Source organism: Haliotis rubra, unplaced genomic scaffold, assembly GCF_003918875.1.
Source record: "Haliotis rubra isolate DU_JTF1 unplaced genomic scaffold, ASM391887v1 Scf200, whole genome shotgun sequence".
Lineage (NCBI taxonomy): Eukaryota > Metazoa > Mollusca > Gastropoda > Lepetellida > Haliotidae > Haliotis > Haliotis rubra.
The window spans coordinates 417,501-442,676 of record NW_025766004.1 but is presented as its reverse complement, the minus strand read 5'-3'; the positions used below and the strand labels follow the sequence as shown (position 1 = coordinate 442,676).

The following is a 25,176-nucleotide window of genomic DNA, read 5'->3' as shown; positions in this document are numbered from 1 at the left end:
ACTCCGGCCCGGTGGTAAAACAGGTCTCCTTAGCTTGACTCTGAGCCTAAGGAAATTCAAGGTAAGACTGATACAGTGTGTAGGACGTGTTCCTATCTGGTATTGTGGGAGATGTGGTTGATTGAATGAAGCGTTACGCCGCAGTCAACAATATCCCCATTGATCAAGCCATCCTGCAAATAACCGAGTTACAATAATTTGAATATACTGTTAAGAGACTGGCCATAAATGAAGTTCAATAGGTAACCCGTTAATATCTTTATTATATTTAGACGTGGGGACGGTGACCTTAGTCCATCATTGTTTGTAGATGTCTACCCGTGAATCAGACCCCCATAGGGAAATGATTTGTGATCAACGAGGCGGGGAAATTCCAGGGTGGCTGAAATCAGAACAGCTTGACTGCATTTGAAATGACCATTTGCACTAACCACCAGGGTTCTTGCAATAGCCCGGGGCATTAATGGACTCATTTGTGATAATTGCAAATACAAACGTTGACCTTGACAGCAATAACGCTGAAAACCTCCGAAGGTCGACCCTGGCCATTGTTTTACATACTTGTCAGGACCCACAGCTTAACAAACGGGAAGGCAAAGTTTAGCATTTAGAGATTTAATCGGTAATCTTCGAGCATTAAGCTAAACCCTCCCGTGGTGTCCTTGCCCCGGGCGTTTGAAATCCTCCCAGTAAGTCGCGTGTTACTAATGATGGTCACGATGGAGAGCACGTCTTTTCAATCTTTTTGTTTCGTTTGAAGGTGATTTTAAGTGCACCTGTAGTTGTCTCCCAAATGAACAACAAGCTGACGGATCACAGCAAGGTCTCCCACCGACCCACCATAGAAGTAACACGTGCTCAATCCTGCTGGTCCATTCATCTTGAGTTTTTCTTTCAATCCTTCAAGCGCAGCCATTTTAACATCTGTCTGTTAAGTGTACATGTGTGTAATATCCCCAGTTTACACTGTACTGTAAAAATGGTCGACGCCAGCACGTGGAAATTATGTCTGTGTCCCCCTAGACAGGGTTCTTGACCGCTATTATAGACCCTCTAAGGCAGGGTGTTAAAATCCAATTAGAAGTTTGGTCCACGAACACTCTGCTTTCATTGACGGGCTCAGATAGCAACTGGCTGCAGACTTTGATCAACGCTATTGGATCCCGGGAGGTCAAGGACGTGTAAATGTTTTGAATGTCATATATGAAGTTCGAATAATAAATCTGTAGTCTGAATTAACCAGTCGACGGCCTGTTTATGTCGCATAAAAAATGGAATATGAAAAGAATCAAATTTATTACGGCACAAGTGTAGACGAGAACACTGAACAGTATTGTTGACAACATGAATGAAATTTGACGTTATGTACAAACTGGCGTGATGGGCATATAAACTCGCAACTAGCGCAGTATAAAGTTACATTTATCTTCTTTCATGAAATATCCTCTCATTTTTTTAATGATTACTGGACTATCATATAACATTTAATGAAAAAACCCAACGTTTTCTGCCACATTTTAGTCTTATAGTTTCAATATTCACTGTCCCTAATTGAATAATTTAGTTAAATATCTCCATTGAGCTCATGCCGAGGGCATCGTTTAACTGACAATGCTGCTGTAGTCAAGGAGGACCGCCCACATGATAAAACTGTGTTAATAAATTATCGCATGACCTAACCTCCTCATGTTTTTTGACGAGAACGAACGCGACCGACTTACATTACCTATCAGAGTATATGCATTGCATTTCTGCATGAAAATATTGTTTTTATCTGGTGTGAGGATTGAGACAATAGGGTCTGTTCCTTTAGGGCTGACAGTGTCTAGTCACTATGGGAAATAAATCTCTCGTTTTCTCAGTCGGTCGTATTTGTTTACGAAGGTTTATCTTTCGTCTTATGGTATTCTTATGGGCCATATGTACTCGAAGTGAATGCAGATGTTTGTAAGTCTCGAACTATAAATCTTGACAAGGTAGTAATCAAATGTTTACTATACTTTACATTTGTTTCTTGTGTTGAGACGTGTAATTAGCTTTCAGAAATAGATCTAGGTTGAGAGTGTTTAAGAATTGACAGATAAATCGCTGCTAGAGGCTTTAACCCGATTTTAGATTTTCAACACTTCACGGTTACTGATCAGAGACTCCGGTCTTTACCTCCGTGTTGTTCGTTCAAATATCTGCCCCGTTAGCAGCTGTTGAGGGTACTTCAAACAACAAAGACACACAAATCAAATATTGTGTAGAACAATCGTTTCGCAACACCACATCATTCTTTTGTCCCGGATAATCGGAACTACATTTTGTGGGATCGGGACAATTTGTGTTGAGGGTGAGAACTCCCCGCCCCTAGTCCCCGAGGGTAATTGCCACCAGAACGTTAGGGGGACTCCCAGTGCCGTTAATTCACCCTTGGGAGCAAGACTTTTTGTAATACTTACATTGATAACATTCCATCAGGCTTCTAGCTAAAGTAAATTTAATATCCAAATTTCTTGTGAGCAAAGTCGCGTTAGCTCCGCCTAGGGGTACACGTTTTGTTGCCCCGTGTCTCCGTCTGTCGTTCATCAATATCAAGGGGTCCCTGCTACCGCTCGTCCACTATGTAGAAGGTTACAATTTGACAGATGAACTTGCCGGTGCATTAAAACTTTCAAACAGATTCTATTTTTATGTTTGAAGGATTTCAATGCAGAACCAGCGCGGAAAATGTCAAGCTTACGAATCATGGATCCGTTCTAAAGCTTCCATTGTGTGAAGTTATTAAGTGTATGCCTTAAACCACCATGAATAACTTTACGCGAAAGTTTGTCATAGAATACAGACTTGTGAGTATAGCACGTGTATTCGCTTGCAATGGAAATATGCAAGCCTGCTTGAATGGCGGAAAGAGGTTCTTTGTCCGTGTTTAAAAGACCTTCTGAAGACGACGCTTGCAGTGAATTTGAAATGAAAACTGACGTAGATGTATATATACGTATTTACCCGACAACTTCGTGTCAATTGAGTAGCTGGAGAACGTATGTCTCAGTGTATGTTTACACCCGTATTACACCGCGCTTTACACCCATGCTGTTACATAGCGAAGACCTAGCCGTATTTGCGACTCCAGTTGACGTATTTAAGTGTTTACATTAAGGGTGAAGTGAAATCTCAAAAGCGAAAATGTTCATTTCCTATTTGACAACGTGTAATGTTTATGTATATTCTATATAGGTCTGTGTTAGTTTATCAGGTCACGTGACCTGCGTTATCAGGAGACAAGGTCTTTGGGTAGTTACTTTTTTTCTTCAGTCTTAATGCATTGATGATACAGCGCTATATTGTTCACCGCGGATGTAACCTGGCTACTCTGTAGAAAGTCGGCCGATAACCTAGTGAGATAGCACCATGTATCTGATCTGTTACTGTAGTGCAGTTTCAGAGAGTATAGTCCTTGGCAGTATGAAGTGTCATTAGTGAACTGTTTTTAATTGACAGTAGTTTCAGCTTTAGATAATTTTTTGTCTACATAAGCTCTGACAAGGACGTACGGGTGATAAAGTGTGTCGTAGACTATCCGATGTCATGGACGACTCGACACAATAGTGAATCGTGGCATCTCTAAGCACTACCTGTTTATCACATTGATCACGGTTCCAAAATATCAATTATTTCAACTTAAAAGTTTGGGTGGGGCGGTGAGGTAGCCTAGTGGTTAAAGCGTTCACTCGTCACGCCGGGTTCGATTCCTACAAGGGTACAATGTGTGAACCCATTTCTGGTGTCCCCCTCCTTGATATTGCTGGAGGGGCGGTGAGGTAGCCTAGTGGTTAAAGCGTTCACTCGAAACGCCGGGTTCGATTCCCTACAAGGGTACAATGTGTGAACCCATTTCTGATGTACCCCTCCTTGATATTGCTGGAATATTGCTAAAGGGGGCGTAAAACTAAACTCACTCACTCACTAGTCAGGAAATATTGCAATGTACATGCCGTTTCGTTTTTTTCTGTCCTTTACAGCCGCCTCCGTGGTGTAGTGGTTAGAGCGTCCGCCCGGAGAGCGGAAGGTCGCGGGTTCGATCCCCGACCGCGTCATACCAAAAGACGTTAAAATATGGTACTTGTTGGTCCCTGCTTGGCGCTCGGCATTAATGGGTACAACAAGGACTGGTCGGCTCGGAGTCAGTATAATGTGTCTGAGTGGGGTATTCATGCATCACTGCGGCATGGTATCTCAGTGGGCTAGCACTATAAAACCAGCTTCAGTCAGGGCTAGTACAAGCAGCCGCACCTACACATACACACGCATGCACGTCGTCATATGAGCGAAATATTCCCCAGAGCGACGTTAAACCCAATTTCACCTCACCTTCTGTCCTTTACATGAGTCACCTGAATCTTTAATGATTCCGTGAGAAGTACTTTTCTCAAAATCTCATTTCTTACGCTGGTACCTCTAAATGATTCAACAATGGTGTAGGGATCATTGGTGCATTGGAATATTGATGTCGGGTAGCAATAATTAAAGTATACTGCTCTGAAGAAATTGATATTTCTTAATATTGAAAATCTATTTCTATTTCGATAATGTTTTTAATGATTGATTAATGTAAACATTAATAAGTGAGAAAATATTTAGTGACTTTTAGAACCGACAAAAGCAGGCAATGGTTCCGTTATTGGTAAACAGTCTAAACCGGTTTCACCTACAGAGGTTTTCCTATCCCAACCAATTCCTGTTCTATCGTCGACAACTGATACAGTTATTAATTGTAGGTGATGACACAAAGAGAATATACCCATTTTGGGGCATACAATAACTTAACCGACATCTGGACAAAATACTGCTGTATCGTCAAAACCATCCATGTTTCTTTACAATCGATAACCATTCCAGAAGTGGTGACATTCATGCTATTTATACAACATGTTTTTGTTCCAGGTTCATGGTTCCTCGAACACCAAAAACGGAATCTTCAAAATAGATAGGCAGGTAGCACAGAACCCTGGCAGCGAGACTCACAGCCTGAAGTATCAGCTGTATAATAGGTGTAGCGAAGGATACGTCCAGATTAAGAGGACTCGTTCGAAAAAGGGCAATCGGATCCAGATTCTTGCCAGGGGAAGACGGCAAAAGAGTATTACAAGTAAGTCAATCCATCTGACCCGGCCTTCGTTCGTTTTATTCCACAGATCTGTTACAGTACCGATCACTGGATTGACTGGTCCAGACTCGATTATTTACAGACCGCCCCCATATAGCTGGAATATTGCTGAGTGCAGCGTAAAACTAAACTCACTCACTCACTGTTAAAGTACAATCCCTGTTTAATTATAAATGGCGCTGTGCAGAGTTGCTTCCCTTTGGCGCACCAGAACCCCGTGCCTTAGGTTCAAATCCAATATTCGCCAGAATCATGTTAGTTCGTCAGCACTGATGTGGTGAATGTCTTTTGTGGCTGTCTTCCCACATCAAGACACGTTGATAACTCACCCACCCATAGGGAATGAGTTTCTTTATTTGGCATTTGTAAGACTGACCACAATACACTGAGCTGGTGGACACACAAGGTAGAGTTGTTCCCCCCCCCCCCCCGACCATAAAACAAGAATTTGTCACGGCATATTCCTCGTAAATTTGGTTTATTTGTTTGTTGTCTAACGGCACACTCAGCAATACTCCAGCTATATGGCGGCTGTCCGTATATAATCGAGTCTTGACCAAACAATCCGGTGATCAACATTATGAGCATCGGTCAACCCAACTGGGATACGATGCAGTGCTTCAACAGGACGTCAGGCACAATAATATCCTCATATCTGATGCCAGTAGCTTGTGGCATTAAACTATTATCATTAGACCTGTGCAGGAGTGGTTACCGCATGTAATTTCTAGCTGATAGCCTAGTGGTTAAAGCGTTCGCTCGTCACGCCGAAGACCCGGGTTCGATTCCCCACATGGGTACAATGTGTGAACCCCATTTCTGGTGTCCCGTGATATTTCTGGAAGTTTGCTAAAAGCGGCATAAAACCCAACTCACACACTCACTCACTCTGATATGTACCAGCCGGCTGAGCCTGTGTGTCATCATACCCAACACCAGCGTCAACATCAAAATGTCCTAGTTTTTATTTGGCTCCTTTGTACTTAACCGTAGGTCGAGTGTCTATCTAGTTACATGTACTAATGGATAGGTACTTTACATGTGTGTCTGCGAGCGGAGAAATGTAGCGTCAACCATTGACAACTGATTGGTCGTTATATACATGATCCGAGCTTAACCTGATAACAATAGATAAGATAACGATATGATATACCTGTCAGTTAGAGGCTACCTATGCGGTTGTATTTGTTTATCTTACCTAGCTTAAACTCCGACTGGCCTAAATGTTGCCTGTCTCATAGTCAGGAGGAATGCCCGGATTTCGGTCGTTAACTTTGTCGTTAAGTCATCTCCTATATCACTGTGAAATATGTCGAGAACATGCCGGCATGGCTTTACGATATGTTCCATATGAACAAAATGTTGCCTCGTTATTCAGCTTCCGGCCTATTTATTCTTACCTAAACATGTCTGGGAATGTCATAGGGTCTGACGGGGTTTAATGTCATATTCACCTTGTTGTCTAGGATGGAATCCACCATATTCACGTATTCACTGCTATTCGGGGCGGCGAGGTAGCCTAGTGGTTAAGGCGTCCGCTCGTCACGTCGAAGGCCCGGGTTCGATTCCCCACATGGGTACAATGTGTGAAGACCGTTTCTGGTGTCCCCCGACGTGATATTGCCGGAATATTCCTAAAAACGGTGTAAAACTAAACTCACTCACTAACTGTCGCAAAAATTAGACACTTCTGACTGATATATCAAGCTAAACTATCGAAGACCCTACCTTCTCGTTCATGCCCAGAAAAAAACCCTGGTTTATGTGGATTGTGTCTTTCCGGATTAACGATCTCAAGGTCCTCATGTATTTCTAAGCCTACAGTAACACCCGGACGAAGGGTTCCTACAACGGGTTCGGACTAATGACGTTTCGCTGTGATAGCGTCATCGTCCATCACCCCGCCGCACCCCACCCCACCCCACCCTTCCGTCACACCATACCCCACTACTTATACCCTCTTCTATCCCCCAGTTCCTAAACCATGTTCGCTGCTGTCCAGCGAATCTGCAATGCAAAAAGCCTTAATGAAGCAGTTTTCCACAGGTTCTGAATCTACCAGCTAAATGGCACATTTTCAATTTAGATAGAGTTATTTGTTATAAATTAAAGATTATTTTACTTAGCTTACTAGACTTTCCCCGGTCTCTTCCTCGACTGACTGAATACTAACTAAGAAGGCCATAACCCTTCATAAACAAGGAAATGTTTATGGTAACACGGGACTGTCATTTCAACCTTACCGTAAGTTGTTCACGATAGTGTTCCCCAATTTTAGGTTCGCGTCGACCTACTTTTTAAACGGCAGCGGAGTTCGATCATTTAAATACGATCAACCACTGTTAAATTTATTAATTACAGTTTAAGTATTTAAACTCTGGACACTGCAAACGCTACAGTCGTTGAACCCGTGGATTGACAACCTTGAAATGAACATGTGCTTGACTTGTTTATGAACTGTAAGTCATGGCTCTTCCTAGCCGGAGAATGTGTTTACGTGTCTCCGACACCTAATTTATGTCCTGATCAAGAGTCCCGTGTCTATATTTGAACAGATCAGTCGCGGATAGGTCGGGCCGGTTATTCGACACTGCATAATGTAAACATATCCGATTAATGGATACCATCCCGGTCGCGTATTTGTAACCCACGCATATTTCCAAGAGTGAGATCCCCTTTAAGAAACGATACCACGTTCCTATTGCTTGTCGTTAAAGGCGATGTAAATGAGAATCGGGTGGTCAGTATGGATGCTGAGTGTGGCTACTACTTCTTATCCATAGGATTTGTCTTGTATTACTACTTCTTACACTGTGAATAAAGAACACTGACCACACCGCTTGAGTAAACTTGCAGTATAGCTGATTATAAGCTGCTGTGATATTGCTGGGGGAGGCTGTGTTACTGTTAATATTTCAGCCATACATACCTGCGCTGTAACTGCAATATCGCGGAGATACTATCTCAAAATGTCATAGCGCACTTTCAACACTCTATACATGACTAGACAAACACCCGTTGTCTGGAATGTATGCTTTTCTTGTCATCGTACGGACGGTTAAGCCCAAGTCGTTATGGTTCTTGTTCCGAAATCCGAGTGTGACCCGCTAAGGAGATGCGGCTTACAAGCCATTTAACCCCATCTAGACGTGTCTGGGGTCACGGATACATTGGTATCGGGCAGTAATCACTGGGTTATATGCTCAGTAGGGTAATGCTGTCATAACGGAAAATTAGGTCAAGGACATTCATAAGTGTACTTAGGTCAAGGTCATGTAGAGGGAACTATGCAATATCGTTTAGAATTTACATCAATACACTGACGAAATGTTTGTTGCGTCACTTCTCTTTCTTGACTCTCTTCCTCGACCAGGGTACCTGTAACCATATTCAACTGTATGTACCCGATACCATTCACATACGGGAAGTAGCCTCCATCATATATTTCTACAGGTGCCCATCCCTTCGCTCCTGATGGTCATTACCGTTCTTTCATGATATTGTCACATGAAAATGCCCCCTCCACATCACCAGGTGTCCCGACTGAAATCGTTCCCCTTTAAACCCTACTACCACTTCCTCAGATCATTACACTAAACCATGTTTATAACGAGTGAGTTAGTTTATTTTTACGCCACCTTTGGCACTATTCCGGCAATATCACGCCGGGGAACGCCAGAAACCCACGTGGGGAATCAAACCCGGGTCTTCGGCGTGACGAGCGAACACTTTAACCACCAGGCTACCCTACCGCCCATGTTTATATCCGAGCACGTTTATAACGAACTAATGGATATAACGAATATTTGGTCCCTACCACTTGCTGTACATATTTGTGGAAATATAACTACGCTTATAACGAACGAATGGATATAACGAATATTTGGTCTCTACCACTTGCTGTACATATTTGTGGAAATATAACTACGCTTATAACGAACGAATGGATATAACGAATGTTTGGTCCCTACCACTTGCTGTACATATTTGTGGAAATATAACTACGGTTATAACGAACTAAAAGTTGTGGTCCTGAGTTTGTTATTCATGAGTGTGAGTGAGTATGGTTTTACGCCGCTCTTAGCAATATTCCAGCAATATCACAGCGCAGGACACCAAAAATGGGCTTCAAACATTGTACCCATATGGGGAATCGAACCCGAGTCTTCGGCGTGACCAGCTAACACTTTAACCACTAGGCTACCCAACCCCCTCTTCGTTATGACTGTGGTGTGCTGTGTCTGGAAAAGAAGCCAGTGTGTGTCCTATCCCGAAGACTGCCTTTAAGTCCATGATTTACGGCAGTGTATCCAATAACGCTGACCCGATCTAGCGTTCTTGAAGCATGTACAGGTGTAATGTATGGATCGAGTGCAAATAACTACATGATGACTTCCATAAAACCATCTACGACATACAGGTGTGACATCCGAGCGTCGACGAACACCACGGATACAGGTCCACGTCTCGTGTCCCATACATACAGATGTATCATTGAGTGTAACTTGAAAACCTTGGCGCTAATGATATTAAAAGTCGATCGTCTACCACCCAGCATGAACGTACCTGCATTATGTAAACTTCTAACACCTTCAGCTATTGGCTTGTATTGTTAAGTTTTGATGAAATCAGGTCAAATTCATTCTACGTTCATTACAACAGCGCTGTGTACTTAGCGGCAAGAAATGTCGACGCAGTTTAAATATCGCCAACAGTCACCATGAACCGGTGTCTGCTTTCGTTCCTTGAGCACGCTAGAGGCTGTCAAGCATAGTCAGGCATTCTCCTCTCACGTCTTCCTACAGGTTCCCGTGGCCGACCTGAAACTGTGCATGCGAATTTCCCATAAGTTCTCCCCCAAGCCTGACCCTCAGGTACTTTGCTCATACCCCTCGTCTACAGCTTATAACGTTCCACTAACCCAGTGTCAGAAGTTACATGCCATCGGTTATCCTATCAATGCTCCCGTACCTCGGAACACGATCACATCGTCATGCAAGACTCGTGTAAAGTCGTGTATGTCCGGGAGATTAACCCTTTCAGTGCACATCGCAAACCAGGAAAGAATACGTGATTCTTTTGACATGAGTAATTCAAACGGTGTTTCTTAACCTGCCTACTACGATTGAATATGTTTTTAAATGTTATTCTCTTTTTATTTACAGCCCACTTGATATTTGAGTCTCGAGCAGGAGGTGATATCTATATCAAGAGCCCTCAAACGAAGAAATACATCTGTTTTAATAAAAAAGGCAAACTAATACTACGGGTAAGTACAATGTTTTAGTATTTAGTATTTTTAGTAAGCGGAGCATGCATATTATGAAATAGACTGTCTCACAGTCCCTAATTCACATTATTTCCCCTTCCACCTAATGATTTTGCAATGCACTTACTCTAGATTTCCTGAGTTCACTGGGGCTTCTTTTCAATTTAAGTTATTTGTTTTCCGTCAAAATTATATATTTTCAGAGACTAAGCTCCTCTGTGTTATGGAGTCCTGGGTGTGAACAGGGAAGGGTATGCGTATTTAGGGACAAACACTGAGTGAAATGTGATATTTCTTTTTCTGAATCAGATATTTAACAGAAGGGTCATGAAGTTAGAAATGAGATAATTGTCGGAGCTCGAGGTCGTCGAAACATTCCACAATTGCTCACTGGTAGCTCATGGCGAGGCAATCCTGTACACATACTTCCTATCCCCTGATTTCCGGATTAAACTGTCATTGGACTGATAAAAGAAAAAAGATAAAATGTTGGGAATTGTTTAAACTGTGTATATCTATGTGATTGTCACATTCCACACAAATGGTACAGTCACGAATATATTTCTCAGAAGTCGATATTTGAAATATGTTTATGAAAGAGATTGGAAAGTGTTTTCATGCTTTGATCGTCGGCCATTCCTGGAAATATGGACGTTGTTGGGCATTTCACTATTTGATTGTTAAAATAAGTGCGAGATAAAGTGAATAGTTCATTTCGGTATGGGGTGCATGGGTGGCCCTATCGTTCGTGTAAGGCGCCTCAATTCGATGTGCTTGTTGCGTCCCTTGGGCACATCAAAATCTATGATTGGTGGTTTGAAGCCTGGTACCCCACGATTATTACCATGCTCTTGGAGTTCCCCCAGAGTCTTAAACATTTGTCACTGCATCACACTGGTCCTTCATCACACATTAATCTGACGCGATGAGATACTGTTCAAATGTAAACCAAGATCACTGACTCCGCCATTCTGGTATTGAGCTAAGTAAGCGTTTTTCTTTCACTCTGCATTAACACATTTGTTGACACGTCCGGGTACGATAACCATATATAAAGTTACAACACATTACATGCGATAATGAAATATTGGCACGGGTATGTAACCGGCCCAAGGGGGCGTTGTGATAGTCTAGTGGTTAAAGTGCTCGCCATTCATGGTCAAATTAGATTCCCAATGCTGGTACAGTGGTTTCGATGTCCCAAAGGTTTGGCTGAAAAATGAAGGAATAGTGGCATCACAATCTAGACACGCTATGATCTGTGAAGAACCATACCAAGGTACCACAGAGTGATCATATAAGTTACCGATGGTAACTCCATCTGAGACATCTGTAACTCCATCTGAGACACACCCAGATCCTCAAGACATTTCTTGGCGCAATGATACCCAGGGCTAGACAAGGCAGTTCCGGTTCTGTGATGTTTCTCATTGGTTGTCCTCGTTGGTCTTCCGTCATAGTTTACCAAATGATCCCTAGTTGTAATGGACCTGGCCTAGGTTTATTACGTATTGCTTGACCACAGTCAATTGTCCATTCTTAGGGTACTAGGAGACCTCAACAAGAATCATTACAAAGTGTCTTTGCTTGACCACAATCAGTTCTTGGACATCACACGTCCCAATGGTACAAGCAGACCAACATCCAAGATCCCAACAGTGTGTCATTGTTTGACCACTGCCCAGCCAGGAACACGACATCATTCCTCCAAAAGGTGGGCGTGTCGTCAACGTGGAGAGAGGAATTTCATGAATACTGCAATTCCCTACGTCTCGTGATGGTCACATGTCAGACAAACCTGAATGTCTGATGTGGTTGTACATTGTTTAATGTAAGTGGCGACGGTTACCCACAGCGAAAGCGATGACATGTCCCCAGAAAAGCAGAAAATTAATTAAATACGAAAGTGAAAAATGTAGCTGCTAAAAAAACCAGTACGCCAGACATGCTCCGATCCGTGAATCCGGTCTCCGGCGGAGCAATTACATCACAGACAACGTTTTACCCTCCCCACGTGACTAGGTCCACACGTGGGGTTCTGTGACGTCACAGTGACAGGTTGATGGCTGGCGAGACCGTTGAAGTATGTGCCATGCATTAATTATTTTGCATGTCATGTAAACAACCGAATTAGTGACCACTGCTATGTAAGACTTCTTGCCTCGAACTGTCCTTGAGAATATTAAGAGAGCGAAAAACAGATTGTAAAATAATCTGCACTCAAGCACTTAGTGAAACCTTTCAGTTTTGTACCTCCAGATTCGTATTTCTTAAATCTTAAATCGTGGATTCCGAACATGCCAATTTGTGTCAAACGAGTATTGACGGTAAATATTTTGCAATGCATGGTTAATGCAATCTTGGGTACATTTTCTTACTGAAGGCCGCGATTGTCTATTGTGATGTTTGAGTGGAGCTCGTGTGAGCGACTAGGACACTAGAAGCACCAGCCATGGCGACCTCGGGAGAGGAAGATGCAGGGTGGTCGATAGATGTCTAACTTGTGACGACTCGACCCCCAGGGAGCTGACTGCAACAAGTACACCGTCACAGCACCTATAATCAGGTAGCTCTGGCTTGTCGGCGGCTGTTTGTCACCGTACCAACTTCAGAGGATTGGCCTGATTCAAATTACCCTGCGTTGGCTGAGGCAGACCGAGTCAAGGTCTTGGCGGAGTTGTAAGCCAACAACATGCTGTCAGCGTTCAACAAGACTCATTGTTCACTCATATCAACAGGTTGTCTATGATGACCATGTCTGCATATTAGAGGGGCGTGGGGTAGCCAAGTGGTTAAAGCGTTCGCTCGTCACGCAAAAGACCCGGGTTCGATTCCCCACATGGGTACAAAATGTGAAGTCCATTCCTGGTGTCCCCTAACGTGATATTGCGGCGTAAAAACTCATTCATTCACTTTGATAAAGGCTAGTTGGCGCTCTTGTCTCGAGAAGATGGCGACCTGTATCACTGCGTCTTATCCGCTGGCAGCAAGTGATTAAATTGTGAAAAAGTGCCGTTAAATCTAACTCACTCACTCGGATAAGAATCCACTAGAAAAGAGGCCGAGGAGCCAAATGGTGTGATGCCCTCTACCCGCTCGTGGACCAATATAGATAAAACGATACATGTAGATGACACAGAGTATCCGGTTCTCCGTCTATCGCAGCGCCATCTACCTGCGGGGCACGGGATCCCAGTAATGAACTCCATATCTACATCACCCAAATAGCCAGCATAACTCTCCCCCATTTGCAGACAATCAGTTCACATTTTCCATTCACGCGTTTTTCTGATGTGTGCATGTAATCGTGAGAGGACACACCTCGAGGCAAGGATTACAGACCGTTTGTCTGTACAGCTCATCCTCCTCTGATGGCGGGTCTTCATCCCAAAGAGATCTAGATGTGACTCACACCTGGAATGTCAGGCCAGCATACCGAGAAGGATGTCCCCAACGGAGATACCTTGCATTTTTTCTGTCGGGGCGGTTGGGTAGCCCAGTGGTTAATGCGTTCGCTCGTCACGCAGAATACCCGGGTTCGATTCCCACATGGGTACAATGTGTGAAGCCTATTTCTGGTGTCCCCCGCCGTGATATTGCTGGAATATTGCTAAAAGCGGAGTAAAACTCACAGTCATAGACTTAGTTTCACTTTCACCCCTCTCCAATATTGCTGAATGTGGTGTAGAACATAAACAGTTCATATAGAATGTAGTTGTAGAATATGAAGGTGTACAGAGGTAACTATCCTCCTGAACGAAGTCAACCCCGCGTTCGATACATCACCAACATTAACGTTAAACAGCCCTTTCGAGGAAGCAATGCAGTTTCGTTCGAGACAACCTCTAATTCGACATATCCGACTTTGTTAGGATCGTGACTGAACGTACAGCAGAAATTCTGGCACATCTGTATGTATGATCTGTACTCAATACTGGTATAAGACAGGGACATGTCCTTTAAGCCTCGTCGTATGCCCAGACAAGGCCGCTTTGCAGTACAGATAGAGCCTTTGACACAGGAGGGCATTTCCTGTAGATTCTATGAAAGGCTTTATGGCTCGTTTCTCAGTGTCCCGTTGGTAGTAAGGGAAGAATTCCTTACTGTGACGTCACAAAATACGACCGTTATGTCTATACAGAGTTGTTGTTATATATGTTATAAGCAGTCACCACAACGGCCCCACCTCCACCCGCCTCCACAACGACAACACCAGCACACCTCAGGAATAAAACTAAAAGTATACACGTTTTCCGCACGTGTCTATTCCGCTAAGAAGGTAGACCACTATAGTGTCTAGTTCAAGGCCATGCTAACATTCGCTCAGGCTGCTCGGTGCCAAGACAAACATATATACAGAAACCTCTTAAATCCGGATACCCAGTGGTTTATCCGGACGCTTTAACTTGAAGTGTCGGATTAATAGGGTTACACTGTACAGGGACTAACTCAAGTTGTAATAAAGCTTCACAAAAAAATCAAATAAACGCCATATACGAGTGGAAAAACAGATCGATTGTTTGAAAAGCTTTCCTCTATAAATCGGTTTCTGCAGTATTGCCCAATTCATCAAGTCTCGTCACCTCGTGGGGGATAGGATATCGGTAGCGTGCATTTTGTTCACTCCATATCAGCTGGGTTGAACCTAATTAATGCAAGGCACAGGGGCTTGTTTGAAGTTGCCAGGAACGGGTTGAGAGCAGAGAGACCCTTCGTTGCCTGTTTCCCCACACCGTCCCCAAACTCCCGTACGGTTGATTATGTGATAAGACTTGCAGGCTAGAAGTAGTTAGAGAGTATTGACATACACACACGCTGCGACTATCGTTCATTCACAGCTTCTAATATACTTCTTCAGCTGGCGACATAGCCCCGTACCCAGAATAACCTGCTTCGAAGGGGCATGGGCTGGGGTTTACGAGCTATTAGTTCAAGATAGGGTTATCTTATAATGTCTAAATTGCCTCTTATCTACCATACAAGATTGTTAATAAATGAAACCGGAATCATTTGTTTCTGATACTAACGGCGTTTCATATTCTGATATAATTGCCAGTATGGAACTAGTCATGGCCGACCGTTTGATCTCGTATCAAGAGGGATTCCCGCGATCCGCGATATCAACCCGTATTCACATAGATTTTCATGCGAGGCACCCACTTATTAAAACTCTTATGAGGTTTATAAAACAAGCGTGTGTCTGTGTAAACACCGCGTGTACACATTGTGGTTGGGAAGGGCGCGCAGGGGCCACTGTCTGACGACACGTGTATCGAGTCGTGGGGGTGACAAGACCTTTACTGAAATAAGACACCGTCAAAACACCCCGTGATACGGAGGCAAGGCCCCGGCTGTTACAGGTTTCCTCCCTGCAGCTAATTCGGGATGAAGGGACGGCATCAGATTCATACAAGGAGCAATGATACATTTACCGGGTATAAACAAGACTGTTTGGTCGACATGTGCCCTTTGTGATGCTTTGCACATCTTGTTTGGCCACGTTCGAGCGGATTACACCCGAATTCTCCCTTATGACACTTCTCGGGTGTGTCTCCACCCACAGTCCGCAGTTCGGGAGGGTGGGGGTTGGGGGGGAGTCTACACTGTTGACCCAGTCTCGACTGTCCCTATCCACTAGTCCATTGGTCCCATTTCAAGTGTGTCTCTACAATACTGCTCCCATATAAGGTTCTTCTACCCTGGGTCCTAATTTGGGTCGCGTCTCTACCCTTTTATCCCCCTGGACTTCATCTTCCTGCCCTCATCATGGCTGCATCTGTACCATCTGTATCTTCTCTCCATATCCTTGAATTTGGTTCATTATACAGCAAAACATTTTGCTGAAAGATAAATAATAAACATTTTTGCAATATTGAATTATAGACATGGACGAGTTACAAGGCGAAATTATTAAGACAATGAGAGATTTTGGCGCTGTATGAATCATTTTTAACTTGACTGAAACAGTTGGTGGTTGTAGAAATCCCAACTACTCACGAATGTTGTGTTCCTATATATGACCGTGTATTCATATTTCGTTTTTTATATTTCAGCATACACAGAAACCGCAATGTTTGTTCACGCAAGTGCAACGCTCGGACAACTATACAGAGCTCAGGTCCAAGGCAAACGAAGAATGGTACATTGGCTTTCGCGAGAACGGAAAGCGGTTAAAAGGTTATGCCAGAAGAAACCGAAGAAAAGAAAAGTGTTTTCACTTTGTGGTAGTAAATTTGACTCCAGCGCCCCCAAAACCCTGGAAAATAAAAGGATTTTTGAATCGAAGGAGGCGAAGTTGATATTATAGCCAAAGTATCTAGATTTCTCGGCATGAATACCTTACCGGAAACCCGTTTCACTGCGGAACACCGGAAGTGCGAATGTTAGCACGCAATGCGGGTCCTCAGCAGCGCCGCCATTGTTGGGCTAGGGCAGTTGGGATAGCTGCAAAAGTACCGGATGAGTAGTGCAATTTCGTCCACGACTGGAACGTCAGTCGTCTTGAAACCACAACCACAAGCGTCCATGGCAACGTAACCTAGCAACAGCATCACTAGGATCCACGTGGTCTTTCCTTGCCTGCATATAGTGAGAACCAATCTTGTTGGTGTCCCATGACGTCACAATCGTCATAGTGTCTACTTGACGTTACAATTGTCATCGTGTCAACGTGACGTCACAATCGTGTCAACGTGACGTCACAGTCGTGTCTACGTGACGTCACAATCGTGTCTACGTGACGTCAACAGTGTGATAGAAATACAGACACACATTTCAGTGACGACAGGAGTGCGATAAGAAAACGGACACACATTTCGGTGACGTCATAATCAGGGATTTTTTGGTAGCATCTGCAAGTGTCGTTGCCATCCCAGACTATTTGAACCATATAGACTCGGGAGGCAGGCATTCAGACTCGCCTAGTGAATGTGGGCTAAATCAGACGCTGTTAAGTCACGTGATCAGTGTCCACTGTCGCATGTAGATATATACCAGTTATCCAGACTACACCACCTCTGTATAGATATGTAACGTAGACTACAACAACATAGTTTCTACTGTACTGTCGCCCTTTCCCATTACATCACGTGACTGAGCGACACGCCCGCAGAACACCGCGGAATGATCACGTGGTCACAATCTGTGCGGAGCCAGCCTCGATCTGGTTGTCAGCTCATGTCATACACGTGACACCGTCTACTGCATTTGATTCCAAATGTAAACCAATATCATGAGTATTATATCGTATAAAGTAATGTAGCTCACTAACCCAAGTCAATGAGAGCTACCCACTCGGATGGGCGGTGGGGTAGCCCAGTGGTCAAAGCGTTAAGCGACGACCCGGGTTCGATTCCCCACATGGGTACAATACGTGAAGCCTATTCTTGGTGTCCCCCGCCGTGATGTTGCTGGAATATTGCTAGAAGCGGCGTAAAACCATACTCACTCACCACGATGCGAGCGAGCTATGACTGTATATCTCGTGAGATTATGAAAGCTTCACCATCTGATGTCATTGTAATCTTCATCTTATCACCCATTGTTGTCATTCATCACCATAGCAACCTGTAGCCCATGATCACGTTAGGTCTAACCCTCTCCCGTCAGGCCAGTATGCTCCACCCCCTTATTTCTCTCCCTTTCCCCACCTTGACAAACGCTTCCAATGGTTCGAATGGTGCTACTTTGTGTGACAATGTTTTTACTGTTTCTCCCAGGTGTTTTCTTCGTCGAACCTTCAGATCCTTTTCCAACGCAGCATCTTAGGGGGCCGGGGGGACTGGTTAGTGAACACCTCAGGTCATATGTACTTAAAAATGTTTTAATTTAAAAGGTTTTCATTGTAGATATCCTTGTTCACTGACCATCATAGAATGTCCAATATCCATGGAGCCCTAGTTCGGACAGGTCACTCTGTCCATCCACAGACCGAATAGCCAGTTAAGATAATAATACCTTTATGCCAGTTGTGAGCGGCCGAGTGGTGACAATGACATTCCTCCTGACAAATAACAACAGCGATATTAACGCTCAAATTGGAAACGTGCTTGTGACAAAGGCATTCGGAGTGTCACGTTGTGGACATTGGACAGTCCAGAGATGGTCAGCTTGCTTGGATTGTCACTAATCCATCAGTAGTAGCTGTGTGGCGAAGACAAAGTAGTACCTTAAGCAGTAATCAAACTGCCGTGATATCTTGGTAAATACATAGGACGCCCACCTCCGGGCGTCTCTCCCCATCTGTGTTACAAACCACGCGGACGCCATCTTAGCTGCTTCCTGAACACCTTAACCACTTTTCCCCAATTCCAATTCAAATACGTCCTGGGTTCCTAGCACTTAAACACTTAAGTTGAAGGCCATTTTAGCCAATTCCATCACCACAAGTTTACGCTCTGCCTTCTGCCTATGTCGTTTCCAACCCACCGTCAATCCATACGTTAGAATGAACGTTTTAGTGTAAGCGTGTTTTGAAATTCAGATTGGTACAGAATGTTAAAAGTGATATGGACTTTTTGCGTTGCAAGCATCCCCTAATTGTTCCCACCCTCCCCCTAGAAGGCGCATAATCTCCCTATGTAGGGCATAATTATAATGTGATACGTGGTCGCCGTAAACGTCATGACGTAACGCCGGCGTCTACAGTGTCTTCGTGTCGGGGTTTCACTGATGTAATATGTTCTCGTGTCCTCGATCCACGCTACATACAGTTTGTACAGTTTTCATCAATCATCTGATCTCGTATGCAAATCTCTGTGTACATAATGTGTGTATCATATTGTTGTATAAGCCAAAGATATATTTATTTAAAGAGATGATGTAAATACTACAATCTCTGTCCCGTGGTATTTATGCACAAAGTGTGCTAGATGCGACAACAAGATAACAATAAACAATCTTAAACATGCTTTTGTTATTTCGTCTTTTCTTGCATTTTTGACACCATGATATATCGAACTCCACAGGAACTGCAAATCCAAATGTAAAGTCGTGTCTGGGAGACGTCACCGCAAGGCGATTAGAATCGACGTGAAAGTCAAGTTTATCCATCTGCTGTCACATACAGACGCCTCCAGATGCAAGGAACTATAAACACCTTCAAAACCAGTTTCCTACATTTCTAGATCGTTATTGATAACAAGAATGACATAATTCCTATCGCATAAGCCTTCGTCATATCCGGGGCGGTGGGGTAGGCTAGTGGTTAAAGCGTTCACACGCCAAAGACACTGGTTCGATTCCCCATATGGGTACAATGTGTGAAGCCCATTTCTGGTGTCCCCGCCGTGATATTGCTGGAATATTGCTGGAATATTGCTAAAAGCTGCGTAAAACCATAATCACCTACTCGTCATATCCGTTGTTCGTTACCGATGTGGACAATAACATTGACAATAATTCCTACGATCTGAGATGTCAGAAGCAATGGCATAACTACATTTTTTAATTTGGGAGGGAAGGTATGGTAATTAGTTTCGCTGTACCACTGTTAACCCCCGTAATAACACCCTTAAGTGGACGTCCCAGGGGGTGTTATGGCATAACAGACTTTACATCTAGTATGTCATGTGTTCTAGACACCCAAGTACATATGCATTCAAAAACATTAACATATACACGATTTATCCATGACAAATAAATGGATATGTCTTGTTATTAACCGAATTGTTGTAACTTAAAACGGACCCAAGAGAGTTATGAATGGCCCCCTTTGTGATAGCAGGTCACGTATTTGGTAGGAAACACTTCGCGTTATACGTAAAAAACGACACTATAAGAGTGAAGTGCATTTATGACTTTGACAGGATGATTCTGCTATGTTTGCACTTCTTTGTTATTGTTTTCCGAGAGCAAACATTTGGATATCGTAGAATCTTCCGAACTGCACGATACTGGCCCGTGTGACAGAAGTTAACCCTGGTGATTAATTCGCTGTTTATTTCATCCCATTCAACGGTATAACCTTACAAAATCACCCTTCGTTAGTGAGTTTGAATATGTTTATTTGCTCTACTGATTGTATATTTAATGCAGTACTAAGGCCCATTTAGGATGGAGGAAGGGTTAAGTGTTCGCTCGCCACGCTGTAGATCCGGGTTCGATTCCCCAATGTGTGAATTCATAATTTTACATAATTTTGGTTGAAACATGCAAAATGCTATTTAAAACAAAGCTATGACATTAAATCAAGACGATTGAATTGCATGATGGGTAATGATTAATGGAATAATGATCAATGATTCATGGAAAGATCATTCTCTCTAAAATTGTTTATTGGGGTATATTATTTTATGTGATTTTCAACCCTAGCTTGCTTTTAATCATATTTGTGCAAGAATATGAGTGTTGAGACGATGTGATATATCTCACAAATCCTATCAAATCATATACCCAGGAATTTGTTCATGAAGCACTAACAGATAGTGATGATTCCAGGTGATCTTGAACACATTAACACCAATGCCAGTGTAGACCTCTGTGACAGTTCGTGTAGACACAAATCCCCACATACAGTAGAGACCACATCAACAGTGTTTGCAGACGCACCCGTGAAGATCCGGGTTAGAACTGATCTTCAGTAACCCATGCGTGTCGTAAGAAGCGACTAACAGAATCGGGTGGTCTGGCTCGCTGACTTGACTGACACATGTCATTGTATTCCAATTGCGTAGATCGATGCTCATGCTGTTGATCACTGGATTGGCTGGTCCAGATTCGAATGTTTACAGACCGCCGCCATATAGCTGGAATATTGCTGAGTGAGGCGTAAAACTGAACTCACTCACTCTTGCCGACACAGCAGACCCGTAAACACAGCAGACCCGCATATTTGGTACTAGAAGACACACTTGTCCCCACAAACACTGCAGATCCCTGTAATAGTTCTTGTAGAGCACAGCCCTGATACACAGTGAATACCCCTGTGACACGGGTAGACACACCGGCCTCCTATACTCCGAAGGCCCCTGTAACACTTCTAGAAGGCACAACAGCCCTTTTATACAGTGCAGACCCCTGTAACTGTAACAGTTCTAGACACACAGCAGCCCTCGTATACACTGTCCCTGTGCCAGTTCCTATTGATACGAAAGCCCCGCATAAACTGTAGACCCCTGTGGCAGATCTGGTAGACACAGCAGCCCACAGCAGACACGTGCGTCCACATCCAAGCAGCATCCAGCGACATCTAGTACACATCCAGCCATATCTAGTAACGCTCAACAAACCTACACGTTTGGCATACCTTGGCAACTGGAAAGATAAAAATGCCTAACATAGAATATACAGATGAGTACTTAAAGTGACATCGTCTTAACAGACTCTGAAATGATCATTACTCCTTCCCAAAGCTTCCTGCAGTACATATACATTGTAGTTTTGACTCATCAAGAGATCATAACAAGTAGAAACACTATATTCCATAACGTGCTACGTGGATAATAGAAGCATTCAATGAATAGGAGTCCCAAGAGATGTACGTATGTGTCCACCGAGTTCTGTATAAAAGTTATCTTTTGTATTCATAAAATCTTTTTTTAATAATCCAAAGTATGACATGTCACAACCTCCATGGTATACTAGATATATGGACGTTATCTGGTTGTAGGTTGTTTTTTAATCACAGGTTGGACAGGTGTTTTTTTATCAACGACAGCCGTCAACAGAAAAAAGTTCTCATCTATAACATATAACACCTGGCCGAGACTGGACCAAGCAAAATGTAGAGCCCTGTGTAATATGATGAAGTCGCTTTAATCGACAACATGGCGGCCCAGATAGGATGGGACAGGCGACAGATCAGTTTCACAAGATCGACTATATATTACGGTAGGTAAACGATCCCTGTCAGGAATATTCACCTTGGAATTCTCATAAGTCTCAAAGTTTAATAAGTTTCCAAAATAACATCTTTCGGAGATAGATGGTTTCTTGATGAAGCATAAACATCCTCCGTGAGATAAAATAACACCGTATGTGTATTTATAGGAGGAAAGTAGGGTATATCGCTATACGTCTGTCTTGTATAAACCTTCTTCATCGGGGCTTTAGAATACAGCTTTTCTATGGGTCATTATGTTGACGTAACACCGGCCCTAGTTCGGTCCCCCCGTGAATGTAATAGGCTGAGACGGTACAGCCGTTTCGATAAATAACAAGGCGATTTACTCAATGGAACGTTTTTAATCCACACGGTGTTGCCCAATACGCCCGGATTGGCAATGGAAACCTCTAACTCTCTTTTGGGTTATATCATACATTTTAAGCAATATGATACAGCGATATAAGCGATATGATAAACAGTAACAATACTGTTCTTTAAAACACCCGGTGTCAAAACGGATTTTCACTACTGGGTGAACGAACAATTTTGAATAGACTCACATCCTAAAGTGAGACCACATGTGACATTTGTGCTTCGTTGTGGGTCAGGACTGAAGTCCAAGAAACTCTCAGGAGTGAAGCTGCCAAATGCGGTCACCCATCCAAGGACTCTCCGGCACCAACGTTGCCAAACTTCAACCGGTTTGTGATCTAGGCTCCATGCACAAGACCACACTGCCACTCGTCCTATCGGTAACGTTATCGTTATAACGGGTGTCCGTTCAAAAGGGTTTCCTGTTTGTCAGACCAAATTACCCACACACACACTTTATCATCTCCTTCACATCACAGAACACTAGAGGGATAATAACACGAAGCATAAAAAGCGTATCAGCTGGAGTAATTAATGATTGCCTAGTGCCAACATGTTGTCTGTATAACTACATTGACAAAGCTCCCAGATAGTTGCATCGAAACGTACCTCGGAAACTTGACTATGCAACAATAAAAAATGTAACATTGCCATAACACACAGCTAACGAAACCAAACAGCGTAGTTAGTGGGGACAAAGTCCTTCAGGAAGTGTCCTTCTGTCAAGAGTTATTAATAAAATAATAATATTTAAAATAATCCCGATGATATTCAGTCTTCTGTTAAAAGAGACTTGCAGAGATAGATTGAAATTGAACATTTAAGACAAGCAACACGTATACTATTGGACTGACAGTTTCCACTCCTATATTCAGCATAAACTTAACACGCTGCGAAGACGTGATCACTGGGGAAATCCGAAATGACTTTATATAGTCAGTGCCTGGAAGTTTCCATTGAATATTTAATACATTTTGGTACACCTATTAATTAAGAAAGTGATGCCATACCGTATCTAGTGATAAACAACATTGTATCTTCATTGACTGTTTTTTGTGTTTATGCTAATTCACATTTGTGTACATGTGTGAAGATCGTTTCCGGGCAACACAGCAGAGATATCTGAGGTGAAATGTGTACCGTAATTACCATGTTTCCTGCACCGCAAATGGACGCCGTATTGGTCATTACTAGAGCTGTGACGATATATCGTAGTATCGATAATCGTGATAATTTATCTGATGATAAATATATCGATACATTTTTTTGTATCTTGATATGTATCGTTGATCTTAAAATTGTTAATATTCACTAGAAATTTACACTGTTACTTGCTATCAAAATATACTTTTAAAAAGAAAATAACTTAAGATAGCATATCGTGATTTGCATCGAATCAAATCGTATCGTTCCAAGATATCGCAATACGTATCATATCGTGAAATTTCTGTACTGCGTACAAAAGAAAGTGCACACCTGGTGCTTTGGTATTCTTTTGAAAAAGTGTTTTGTCGTGAACCTGTTAACATGGACAAAATTGCAACGTCGCTATTTGGTATGATATAATTTATGGGGTTTTTTTCACAAAATTTGTGACTTGTAAGTCACAATCAAAACATTTTTCAAAATATTTACGTTGTTTTTAAGGAAGACAATCAGCATTCACCAACTGTACACTTTCTTTTGTACCTCGGTTTCTGTTATAATATGTTTTATGACGACAGCCTGTAAATTTTCGAGTCTGGACAATGCACAGTGATCGATATTATGAGCAACGATCTATTTGCCGCGGTACTATGACACGCTGTCAACCATATCATCAAAACTGACCATATAGTCACTGTACCTAAGGTGATACTGGTAACGGACGTTACCAGCATTCCAACACGGCGGCAGGTAAGATCGCTTGGCGATTATTTCCCTCGAATTAGCAGTCTTCCACGTGTATACAATCAACATTATTTAGCACACTGATAAACTTTGATGGTGGAAATACAGTGAATGCACTGAATTTGCTTATTAATGTCTATGTGTTGAAGAATAAGCATTTTTAAAATCGCGCGAGGATGTCGGTAACTCAAAGTCTGGATGTCGGTAACGTGCAATGAATGATGCTGGTAACGCATTCTGTCTTGCTTTAGTCGGTAAACAGAAATTGTCGAGTTATGTTTAGATACAAAGGAGATACAAATATCAGTTCATATGTTTTACACAGATGTGTACTGTTGCTACATTAATAGTATGAGCGACTTTTTCTGTGCGCCGGAGAGTTGTTGTGGCGTTTCATTGAACTTGAATGGATTTAGATGTGTGCGCCCATTGTCCATTACGCTGAAAGCTTTTTCTCTGTCCCTCCTCAATTCGGACATTTGACATGTTGATTTCGTTTCAATGTAGACGTTTAAAGTACATTTTACATCGTGCATTTATTGGGTAGGGCTGAATTTATAAAACTACATAGTGTGATTAAACAGACCCTGCTTCCAAACAAGCAACAACTCTCCGGCGCACAGAAAAAGTCGCGCATACTGTTAATGTATGAGCGACTTAGATCAGTACCCA

At 42.8% G+C, this 25,176-nt stretch overlaps 1 protein-coding gene across 2 annotated transcripts in view; it reads left to right on the top strand.

The window, feature by feature from the left end:
* LOC124275645 (fibroblast growth factor 18-like) overlaps window positions 1-19,326 on the top strand; it is an 89,394-nt gene extending 70,068 nt beyond the window's left edge. For both annotated transcript variants that reach the window (XM_046711252.1, XM_046711251.1), the window contains exons 3-5: window positions 4,927-5,131; window positions 10,315-10,418; window positions 16,472-19,326. In XM_046711252.1, the coding sequence (XP_046567208.1) occupies window positions 4,927-5,131; window positions 10,315-10,418; window positions 16,472-16,717 (555 nt within the window). In that variant the 3' untranslated portion in view covers window positions 16,718-19,326. The remainder of the gene's footprint in view (window positions 1-4,926; window positions 5,132-10,314; window positions 10,419-16,471) is intronic.
* The last annotated feature ends 5,850 nt before the right edge of the window (window positions 19,327-25,176 follow it).